Source organism: Seriola lalandi, unplaced genomic scaffold (genome assembly GCF_002814215.2).
Source record: "Seriola lalandi dorsalis isolate HSWRI2012SDOR001 ecotype SW California unplaced genomic scaffold, Sedor1 jcf7180002054425, whole genome shotgun sequence".
In the NCBI taxonomy this organism is placed as follows: Eukaryota; Metazoa; Chordata; class Actinopteri; order Carangiformes; family Carangidae; genus Seriola; species Seriola lalandi.
Window position 1 is genome coordinate 1342878 of NW_019524978.1, and position 12589 is coordinate 1355466.

Genomic DNA, 12589 nt, shown 5'->3' on the forward strand with positions numbered 1-12589 from the left:
TAAAATAAATGGTTTTTTGTTGGATTGCCAAATCCAATGAAAAGATAAAACCACGGAGCTGAAAAATAAAATTAGCAAGTAAAAAACAAAATAAATTAGATTTTTATTCAATAGATCAAATTTTACTTAATTTAACATTTTTTAGTATTAGATGAATTAAATCTTGATTAATTTAATCAACTAAACACAGATAAAGAAAAAAAAAACATTTTGCTTCTCTAACCAACTGTTTGCAGGAAAGGAAAAGTTTCAAGTTTTGTATTTCTCTTCACACACCATTTCAAAATATAACAGAATACATTTTTTTCTATACACTGTCCACACTACATTTTGTCAGCTGGGCGCCCCATGACACGGGGTTATGTTGTTTCAGTGGTGCTCCTCCTGAAAGTGCCCTCGGACAGCATAATCCAGAATAAATATAACGTAACATCAGCTGTAACAGTCGTGAAGAGAGGAAGAAAAGGTATTTCTAGACTAAACATAGGCTACATGCAGGTTATCCGACCTGGCTGCCTTTTGTAAAGATCATTTTAGGCAACATGACAATCTCCTACATCCTCTATAAGTGCCGCAGCCCGAGGAGTTGAACCAGCGCCCACTTTAACACTTGTACAAAGAGATTAATGGCAGGAGCACAGCTTTCGTATTCTATGTGGACCTTGTTATAGCGCCTCTACAAGGCCTGCCGCGCATCCTAATTTGGAGGGGGGAAAAAAAACGACATGTTTTTAAACAGGGGTTTTGACCTTCTAAAAACATTGCAGGATGGCGTGATCAAGCTTCTCCTGGCTGTCGCTGCTCCCAGTGCCTTGCTGCGGTGTTGCTGAGGTCATTATTCACCGTGACACCCTCCGCTGATCTACATCATATTACCAAGCGTTTAATATTGTTCCCTGCTGACTGCATGGCCCCGCAAAACAACCACCAAGAGGAGCAGCAGGCTGTACTAAATACATCATCATTGTTAAAGAGCTTCCCTCAGCAAATCCCTCTCAGTGCTGCGCCTCGTCTGGAAAACTTTTTAATTTTTTTTTCCAACTTTGGTCTGCCATTCTGGATGATTAGTTATTGATCATCTTCTCTGAGGTACTTTGAGAAAATACACTATGCAATCAAAATCTTTAAGATTTTACCTCCTGAGGAGTAAAGTGCTCAGAACCCACTGTGATAAACAACAGTACTGGGCTACAGTATATCATACATTTTTTCCACTTCTGTTGTATTCAATTTTCTTACACTTCACACTACAAAATTGGAAAGAAAAGTGCACACAGAGAACAGAAAGCGACCGAGATGGTTTTTTCGTACAGACCTGAGGGTACTGTATTTCTCTATGGCTCTCTAAATCAGTTTCATTTTTCTCTCCACCTCAGATTATATAAGAATCACTCGAGCTTTATAAGATGGTAAAAATCTGTCACTAAGCTCTCACCCTTTATTTGGACATGAGAGGGAAAAGCTCACACTTGCTCTTGATGATGGCTGCCTCTTAAACCCTTGAAGGTGGAGAAATAATGTACTTACAAATACACACACCTCAGGAGATGCTTGGATTAGAGTTAGTGTTGCTGAGGAGGGCTGCATTTACCAAAAGAAAAACTACTACATTCCCATTCATCACTTTCTTTAATACTTGGGATAACTTTTATTTTAGCACATTAGCCCCTGCAGTCCTTAAAGGAGGCACAATTAAAAGACTATCATAAACAGTAACATTAGACAGACTGGTTGACTTTTAGGGGAATAATCTTCTCGTCTAACTCTCAAATCCTGAGAGTTAGACGAAAAGATTATTACCACTTATCCGTCTCTAAATATTATCACCACTTGTCTCTAAAAATAAAGCTTGGCTCAGTGTAAAGGCTGGAAACAGGGGAAACAGCTAGAAAGGCTAAATCTCATTAATTACACATTCTCTCTATAGTTCACAGAAAAACTGAAGTGTAAAAATTACAAGTTGCAGTTTTATGAGGTTGTTATGTGCTGGACTATTTCTTAGCCGGATGAAACGTCTTCCTTGAGTCCTGTCATCAGTGGTCAACCAGTGGAGTGGTGCCGATCTAACTATCGAACTATCGAACTATTCCCTTAAGAATTCAACCAAATCAGTCAAAGTCACTTTCAGGAAAGATCAAATTCAAATTGTTGGGAAAACAGTTTCACCATAAGGACCATTTAGTAGCTGCTATGGGGCTTTCGATCAAATCAGCAAATGGAGTTTGCCACATTTTTGTGGAAGTGTAGATGTTCAAATTTCCAAGCCGATCATGTGATGTGATCGGAAGCACCAGAATGCAGTAAAGAAAGAGAATGATTTTCTTAGGTCACAGGTCGAGAATGAACTTTGATCTCGTGCTTGTAAACCATGAATGAAAAACTGCGCTCAGTAAAAACATGAACAGTTACAGTTCATTGAGGACAAGGGAAACTCCATGTGCTCATGAAGATCATGTGATGTGACTGAAAGCTCCATATCACTGATTAAGTGCCATCTCGTAGTGAGATTGTTTTCTGACCTGATATTTGGGGCCTCAAGTCAAATGATATAAAATATTTGGAATCTTTCACAATGACCCAAAAAAGAGGAATTATCCAATATGAAACCAGAAAAATCAGTGCACATGACCTATCCTTTTATCTAACTTTATTTAACATTTCTCATTTAGGACATTAGAGGAATTAATGAATATAACAGTGGCAGTGTATGTAATTTGTAAATGCACTGTGTTGAACATCAGAATACAAAAGAAAATCAAAAATAACACATGAATTTTTTGTATCTGTGATCGTGAGGTAGGATAAATGCTGCCCCTTCCCTCACACACATATATTTACATTTCTTTACACAACGACTGTATATTAATAACACACCCACTACTTGTCATGAGATTGTTATGCTGCTGACTGAAGGGCTGCACACATCCAGGCTTCACGGTTTGAGTATTAGAGTGATTAAAGGTAAGTAATCTGTGTTCAAGCAGTGTACGTAGAGCCAGAATGGCAACTCTGTGACCCGTTCACTCAGAGCTGTGTGGATTTAATCATGACCCGGTGTAAACACACAGATACCAGAAGGGTAACATGTTTCCATTAGCTCAGGGTTGAGGGTGTTATCTGGTCCAGATCAGGTTTCAAGAGTACTCAGTCCAAACAGAGAGAAGCAGTTAATCTAATGACTTAACAGTTTCCCTTTCTCCTCTACACAAACACTGCATGTCATATTGCAATTGATATGCACACTCTTGATCCAGCATTCGTCTGTTAGGATAGCGGTGGTTAAGCTGGGTGCAATTTCATACCTGTACATCATGTTGCTACATGTAACCAAGGATAATAAAGGTTTAAGACCACCAATCTCCTCAGCTCTGTCATGACATCACCTCATTTAAGAAACAAACTGGTGTAAAAGCACTCGAACGTCTCACTTTCTGTTTAAGAGCGCACATAAGAGAACTTGATGGCTGATCCCAGCATCAGATGTACGTGTCCATGTTTTAAAATGCAGTGGAAAGGCTTTCTTTGTCCCCTCGCGTTCTGCACATTACAAGAAGCAGGCTGGGTTTCAAGTCTGACTTCACAGAAAATGTATTGAAGGAAAACACCGGCTCCTTTTGAGACCCTCTTATTGATCAGCTATGATATTGACTGCTTCCAAATCAACACAAAAATCATCCATGTGCGCCTGACAGATTGTTAGTTACAGAGCTCAGAGGTAACACTTCAGCATCTAGTGAAGACTGACTTTTAGGTCATGAAAGGTTGTGGGGGATTCATCATACAGTCCGACCTCGAGAAACACTGTGAACTTAACAGCTGTGATGTAACTAGGGTTATTTTTGGTGTGATCAGAAAAAAACAGTATTTATCAGAGCTCAGTGATTTTTACAGATCAGATGATATATGTTATTTTGCATTATGATTTTGTGCAAGACTTGATTATATAACTTTGGAGTTGCAATAAATTCTCATTCCCTCACTATGAGATGCTAAAGGCCTGTTAGCATGTACCAGAGCATGTGATCTACCAGCGGTGCGAGAAAATTTTGTGTTTAATATCAGGAAATGTCAAGTGTTGTGAATTTTTTTTTAGAGAGAAATCTTATGCAAATGGTAAATGACATCTTTTTGAAATTATTAAATCTATTCTCTAAAGTCTTCCAAGAGGAAAGGTCACCCAGGAAAGGTCAGTATATTATTAACATTTTACATCCTCAACTACCATGCACTTACTCAACATTCTGTAAAAAACAAACTAGCAACCTCATCTGACCCTCAGTGCCGGCAAAGGTCATTCTCAGTATGTATTTTGACATTTTACACGTATCACGTCGACTTCCTATTTTCTTTTCTTTCTTTTTTTTTTTTTTGTTGTTGCTTTGTACGTGTTCAGCAAGTAAAAACCACCAGATATCTTAGCCTGAGCTGCATTCACCCCCCCACCACCACCTCCAACCCCCCCATCACTGCATTTCCCCCAGTATCTGTCCCTCAAGCACATGTGGCAGATGCTGCATGACCGAGCTCGCTCAGAGAGGCCGCAGTGCTGTCAGCTCAGATCCGTCTTCGTTTAGGAGGGCGCTTGTTCATTAAGTCCAACATGGCTCAACAGGAGGCAGGCTTCCACAACACGCTCATGTACACCGTCATAAATCCACATTAGAGAGGACGAGGCATCTCATGTGAGGGGAGGTTGTTGTTGTTGTCGTTGCTGTTGTTTTTGTGGTGGTTGAAGCGGCGATAACAGATAGTCCAGGCCATCAATACCCGACACACAGATAAAGAGCTGCCAAGCAGCAATTGTTGCATACCGGGTAGATGAAATGAATGTCTTGCTTTGTTAAAAAAATCTTTTTCTTTTATTTAAGTCTACAAAACCGACCCCATATGACTGCCATTTACATAGCCTGATTTTTTTTTTTTTTAAGGGAAAGGTCAGTGGCTGGGGCAACTTGCCAGGTGTTTGTGGAGCAGCAGAGCAGTGCAGTGCGGTGAATGTAATTACGGCACTCTGGCAATCTGATAACTTGCCAGTCTGTCTCTCAACACTAGGAAAGTGCACTAGCATATTAAATGTGGCTCAACAAACACGGTTGTGAGCAGGGAACAATGTCTGTATGTGTGTGCAGTATAATGGGGCGCGGGTTTTTGAAGGCCGGCTTGTTTCTTCGACTGTGGATGCGCCATTATTCAGTTTGAAAACTTGTAAATTTGCTCCATTTCATCCAAAAGAATTTCAAATATTCTGTTTTGTTTGGAAGAGTAGGATCACTAAATTTCACAATTAAAGGAAAGATTCCAGTTATTCAAGTCTACATTAATATAATACTTACAAATGAACACCTACATTGAAAGAATTACTAATTGCTGCAATCTCTCCTCCCGTTACTGGCTGTTGAGCAGTGCGTTTAGCAGCGTGACGCCAAAGGAAGAGACCACACTCCTCGTTCTGTGCAGAAATTCAAGCCAGTAGTTTAGCTTCTCCCTGTGATTGATTGCTTCATATTTGTAGTTGTGCATGTCTACAGATAGCTAGCTACTCATATTTTAACCATACTCATCTATTTGATATCCACGCATGAAGCGCATTGGTTATGGAACAACAGCAAGGGACAGGGCTTTTGTTTCTTGAATGTATCCTGAGGGCGGCACTTCTCCCCAGGGTGGTACACCCCTTGTCTGGAAGGAGGTGCAGCCTTAAAGGTTAAAGTCAGGGAACAAAACTCTCCCAAGTGCGATTAAAGCCATAGCTTACATGAGAGATCATAACATGATTGTCTGCAGCTTTGCTAGATGGACAGTGTTGTGTCTGGCTGGGGCTGAGATGAGGATGAGGCTTCAGCAGCCAGGATCTTCAAAGTTACAGTTTTTTTTTAGTGCTGGATTACCTCTTTGTGTTTTTCCAGCCAAGGGACAGTGACAGAAGGATGATATTTTATACTATTAAGACTGAAATTTGAGAACATAACCACCTGATTTGTCTCACTCTGACTGAGAATCCTCGTATTAAATTTGGCATGGACAGGAAAAAAGGAATCATTTCATGGCGTTTATGTACGGGAGGAATTATTTTAGTGATCAGCAACTCCTCCAGTGTTTATATGTGACAAGAAAAACCTGAAGCTATCCTTTAAACCAAACTGAAAAAGCTAAGTCATGCATATTATGTAAAATCAAATCATAAACTCACCAGTTCAACAGTAGGGCATTATCAATCAGTTATACAGTAAAAAAAGATGAGCCTCAGTATGTCACATCTGTCCTCCTAGAGCTGAACGACACTCGACAACAACTGCTTTAACAGAGGATCAAAATCAACCCCACATTTCTACACAGGCTACAAAAAGGTTCTTTTCTTTGACTAGGTGAGAGACCGTTCAGACTGGAGGCAACAAAAGGGTACTCCTGGAATAAAAACAATGTTTCTGTCAGTAACAGTCGGGCCCCAGAAGGTCAGATAAAACAACAAAGTGGAAGAGACAAAACATTGTTGATATCTGAATCCCAGAGCTCCCAGTATCTGAAGCACGGCCTCTGTTTACTAGTAACAAGAACAAATATCAGCCCTGCTCCTGTCTGGAAATGAGCTTTAGGCAACGGCTCTAACAGACAACTGAGAGAGTCCAGGGAGCTGCCAGACACACAGCGCTGCCTCTCTGGACCTCAGCTGACACCATAAGTCAATGACCGGCTATTTAGACGTCGAAGCTGTTTGGAGACTAGTGTTAACAAGCACAAAGCGGTCACTGAGTGAGCCAGAAAAGGTGTTGTCGTGCTTCGAGAACAGAGAGCACTGCCCGCGCTCATCTGTTTTATTCTTCTTCCCCTTCAACCATTCACTCTCTCACTTGGTTTTTTTTTTTTCCCCCACTGTAATTACACTTGCTCTGCCAAGCGTAGCTTGAGGCGTGGCTGGGCAAAATCACTCGTTAATATGAATCTGCAGAGTGTGTGAGGAGGAGGACTATTCACTGACAGTCTCTGTGGAAACATTAGGTTGTAAGCAGCCTGCACCTGTATGTCCCTCCTGGGACAAAGAGGTAAGGAAGCCTCACTTTGGGGAATCTTTTTGTGTGTGTGCGTGCGTGCGTGCGTGCGTGCGTGCGTGCGTGTGTGTGAAGTGAGACCACTTTCAGAATGATCCTGCAACAATCACAAATCCATTGTGAGGAAACAAGTGCTTGTAACTAACAGCCTTCTGGTTTGGGATTATTTAACCATCCGAAAGTTGCTGCAAAATCACAGTTGCACAAGGGCGTCAGAGGGCGGGAAATGTAGGTGTGATCATCAGAATAAAAGCACGAGCAACACACCCTAAAGCCAGTGAGAATGTAAAACCCTTTAAACGTGCAGCATATTAGAAACAACTCCACACACTGTCTTATTTCTGAGATTGGCAATGCTGTTTTTGAACAAATGCTTCCCAGACAAAGAGATTTTCAGGTGGGAAGTGTGAAACTGAAGGTGTGACGACACGTCCTCAGCCCACAGAGGCGGCTGAGCGGCTGCTGTGTTTGTCAGGAGACATACAGAGCATTAGCACCAGCCAGAGCACCAGACCAGACCGACAGTGTTACACATCGTTTCCCTTTCTGATGCCAAACGAGCGTAATTGCACACAGGTTCATGGCAGCGGCTGATGACAAAAATAAATTTCATACTGAAAGACATGTCGGGTATGAAGACAAGTCGAGATACAAGATACAGGCCTGGCAAAACTGTGTGTTTGAGATGTGTATAAGAGACAGCGACGACTGTGCATGAGCCGCGCTGCTGTACTGCAAATTACATGTAGCTGCAGGCTATGTGGGGCCAGTTGTTAGGGATGTGTTTGTGTGTGTGCGAGAGTGAGAGACGGAGGGAGAGGGAAATTATTATCTCTAGGTGTTCTTCAACAGGCCAAGGAAGGTGAGTCACTCCTGTGTGCAGACTTCATTAATTTAGACTGATAGACAGCAACATGCATGGTATACTCTTCAAAGGAGCACCACTCATTAATTATTAATCCATACCATACTGGATGGCATGAAAAATAGCAAGTGACAGTTGGGTATAAAGACTAATAGAAGACACTTTTTTCTAAAGTTCCCTTAAAACAGGGTTGTATGAAAGGCAAAGCCACTTGAGCTCATTTCCATAATACCTCTGTGTGCCCCGTGAGAATCATGGGGTTCAGTTTGCCTTCATTTGCATGTGCCACGAAAAAGCATATACCATTTCTTTGCAGCTGGGGTGCACTGAAACACTTACAAGACTTGATGGAGTCTATTGGTGGATATCAAACCTGCCAACTGGCTGCAGCTCACAGACATTATTTTGGGGAATTTCCTGTGGAGCCATGGATTTTTATCAGATTCACAGCAGGAAGCAAATTGGACGAGAGATAACAGTTGGCAATTCTCATCACCTACAGACCTACAGATAGACACTCATTTAAATTCAGAAACTGTCCTCTATTCAAATTCTCAATCAGACTTTTTTTTCTACTGCAGCAACTCACTAAAATAGCACTCACAATGTTGTAGAGGAGATAGTATAAATGTCTCTAACATGGCAAAAGTGCAGACGTTTCACACATTGTTGAACTTGTTGACAAGTGGAGTAAGATTTAGTGTGTGAGGCACAGCCTCAGGAATGAGTGTATGCATGTGTGTGTGTGTGCATGTCTGTGTGGCCCTGAACTCCTCCATCAAAGCCTTTGAATCACATTCCTCCGTCTTAAGATTAAAGGCCCTTAGTCGAGAGGGATACCATCAATCCAGAGGCATTTTATTTAGATGAATATCTTCACAGAAAAAAAAAAGAGCAATCACATCCACCTACTAAATCCAAAAACTATGCAATCTGCACTATAATCATTCAAAAAAAGGCATACTGTATATCACAAATTCACATATTAAAAGAACAAACTTATAAACAAGCAGTATAGCATTTCTCTGCAGCAGAGGCTAAATGAGAGGGATGCAATGACCAGCAGTATGTTTTTGCCAGGTATTCTTTCACTTTAAAGTCAATGTACTCCGTCCGTTTATCCTCTAGGAAGAGTAAAAATAGAACATATCACTCTTTGCAACTCTCCAAAAAAAAAACTTTTTCCCATGATTCATTGTCCATGCAATGTAACACCTGGCAGCTGACATCACAGCTGCCAGGGACTTGTACAGGACATGCGGCAGTGGTTGAATGGAGGTTGTGAGACAAGGAGTCACGACATGTGATGTGAAATCTGAATAGCATCTTGGGGGGAAAAGGGGAAGGGGAGGAAGACTTTCATGCAAATCTTAATAGTTGAAGTCATTTCATATCTCACTGTGGGGTCCCAGACAGTGTCCCTTCCTGGATCACACATCCGAATTAATGCTCAGATTGGCCAGTCTTGGGTCAGAGTTTATCTCATATCTGTAATGGTACCCCTCCATGTGGTCCCTACAAGCGTCTCGGATGTTGTACATCCAGCGCTTGATGCCTTTTCTGTTCAGGTAGAGCACCAGCAGGAATATGACGCCGATCAGTGCCAGCACCAGCCCCAAGAAAACATAAGATGTCTCCAGCACGCCCTCCATGTCGCCCACGCATTTCAGCTGTGACGACTCCACCTGCAGGAGCGGCTGGCGTCTCAGGGCCTCAGGATCAGCGCAGGTCAGGTTCTGCATGTCAACGACCTGAGTGGAGTTTTTGAGCCACAGCAGCATCTCCTCCACGAAACAATCGCAGCGCCAGGGGTTCCCCGCCAGCCAGATGTGGAGACTAGGCTTGAGGCTGAACTCTGCCAGGGTGGTGGTCGGCATATACCTCAGGCTGTTGTCCCTCAGGTCAAGGTCACGCAGCGGGGGCACCTTCAGCGTCCCGTTCTGGATGGAGATGATGGAGCTGTTCTGCAGGCTGAGGTTGATCAGGTTGAAAAGGCTTGTGAATATGTCGTCTGGAAGAATCACCAGGTCGTTGTTGGACAGGTCCAAGACTTTCAGCATTGAGAGGTTTCCATGCTGTAGGACACTTAGGATCACATCCATGGAGGAATGACTGTGAAAAGACCTACTGAGGTTCAAGACCTGCAGTTTATTATCATCAGGGATAGCTCTTTCACTGAAAGTCTCGATTTTGTTGTTGCTCAAGTCCAACCGCACAAGGTTTGGCATGTTGTCAAATACCATTGCACCTACAGACTCCATCTCATTTCCACTGAGATAGAGATCTGTTAACAATTTTAGGCCGGTTGGGAAAGAGTCCACACTGATACGGGAAATGTTGTTTCCTGTGACAAACAGAATTTTGGTATTGTTCGGCAAAGATTGCGGAATCTCGTCCAAGTCCTGGTTTTGGCATTTTACAGTTTGTGAGGAGCACAAGCATCTGTCCGGACAGCCGTGACAGGACAGTGCGACCGCGAGGAGGAAAAGTAAGTGCATCATACCGGACTTCTGTGTTCTCCCACGGATTTCTCCACAGTTACATCCGCACAACGTGCTCAACAGGCGCATCTTGGAATATGTAAATCTGTCTGCGCAAGCCGTGCGTAAAGACTGATTTATAACAATCCAGCTCAGTCACCGCTTTGTTCTTCCGCGGAGAAAAGTTTTTTCAACTGTCTCCCTCTTCTATCTTCTCGAAAACTGCTCCCAGTTCCAGCTCAAGACTCCGTATGACTACCCCCACACCATTCTTGTTTAAGGGTGAGTCTACATTTCCATGAGGATAAAGGTGATGTGGACGAAGCTCGCAAACTTTCTAGGATATCCCACCGGTTTGTTTTTCAAACCTCAGATTTTCATGAATATAACAAGCTACGCGGTATTTGTCCTGTCCGGACAAATCAATCAAGTCCGATGCGGAACCTGAACTTACTTGCTCCTGGTTCCGAGCCAGACAATGCGCCCTGTCTCCCAAAGATGCCGTGTGTTACCTACGCACTTCCAGCTTGCCGCTCTCCAGGTCTTTGGGAGTCTAGAGGGAAAGACTAAACAGCAGCACAGTGCAGACCAATGGAAGGAGGGAGCATACCATTATTCAGCAAAATGGGGGTGAGCAGAAAACTCACACAAGTTTCATATAGACTAATTTAAATTTTCTACAAATGCTGACACGTGCTTTTTAAAAAATATTAATCCTAATTTGATTGTGAAACATTTAAAAGAGAAAATCGCGACTAGGTTTCTTAAAATGACCTGTAGCATACAAGTGCACAGTGACTTGGGGTCCAGGGACCTCTGTGGGTCCCGGGGGAAACTCCAGTGACGTTCCCAGCAAACTGAGGAACAGTTCACCTTCACTGTGAGGTTGCAGCCCAGATTACACTATGTAGAAACACAGCCTACATATCTGATCATCATTTTACTAAATCATAACCAATGGAATAGGATATCTGCTTGGTAGTGAAATGACTCCACATAATTCAAAAAGTTATTCCTGTGGGTAAAGCATTTTAATCTATAGGCCTTTTGTAAAATTTGGTATTCAGTCCAGTTCAACTCAAAACCCATTTGATAAATAATATAAGTGGAAAACACATATCCTAAAGAAATTGAAAAGGCAAAAGGAAACTGGTAAAGGAAACACATTAATCATATGATCCACTGATAGTGTAACTTTACTGAAACCATTATTTACTATTTGTGTAGAAAAGCTACAGTCCCTTTCAGGATCCTTGGGGAGTATATAATCTCATGAAGGCAGGGAAAAAAATTGACTCGTATCTCAACACAATACTAACAATATAGACAGCAAACTCAAAATAATAGCAAAGAAAATATGACTTGTGATAATTTGGCTGAAGTTGCCTTACTCATATTTAAAATAAATAAATAAATAAAAGATAAGAATTTTAAACAAATCTCTCAAAATTTCATACGGTCATTATACTTTTATACAAGCATTCATTTGACATACAAAATGTTTAGGAGATGAGCTTTTCTCCAGTAAAATATTTCATAAATATTGACCATATTCTGCATAAATATACTTTTCATATGATCTTGAAAATGTGTGGTTGAATATCATTAATGGTGTGTCCCTCAAAATCGGGTCCATTGACCTCAAAGGTTCAAAGGAAAAGGGTTAAGGAGGGTCCTGAGCAACAATAGGAATGATTCATTTCATGTACTTTATCCACAAGTAATAAAACCAATATGAAAATATAAATATAAATATTTTTGAACACATTCTGTTCTCTGTTATCTCACTTTACCAAATCTTCTCAGGTTTTGGTCCATGGGATGGGACAAAGCTTTATTTAATCCTTGGTTTAATCAAAATTATCCTATTGGTGCAAATGGAAGTTTAGGAGAGCCTGGATCTTACCAATGTGCAAGTTATTTTTGTCTCAATGCATAATACAAAACTCATCTTTGGCAGCAGTAAATGACCCTCCTCCAGAGATGATAATGAAAGAAAAAAAGTGTAACATTTGACAGTGTCAGTTGTTGAATAACATGATGTTATTTCAGAAAACAATGGAATTCTCAGATTCCTTCATTTTTTACATGACTTGTATTTCCCTATCTCCTTTTGAGTATTGAGGGGTGACCCTGTGGTGAAAGCATTGTCTGATGGATTATGCAGGATTATCCTTCTGAGAAGAAAAACTGTGCTT

At 41.4% G+C, this 12589-nt stretch overlaps 1 protein-coding gene across 1 annotated transcript; it reads right to left on the reverse strand.

The window, feature by feature from the left end:
• Positions 1 to 8748: 8748 nt before the first annotated feature.
• tpbg (trophoblast glycoprotein) lies at positions 8749 to 10934 on the reverse strand. Its single transcript, XM_023410432.2, has one exon. It carries the CDS (start codon positions 10479 to 10481, stop codon positions 9342 to 9344), a length of 1140 nt encoding a protein of 379 aa, XP_023266200.1. The 5' UTR covers positions 10482 to 10934; the 3' UTR covers positions 8749 to 9341.
• Between the last annotated feature and the right edge of the window lie 1655 nt (positions 10935 to 12589).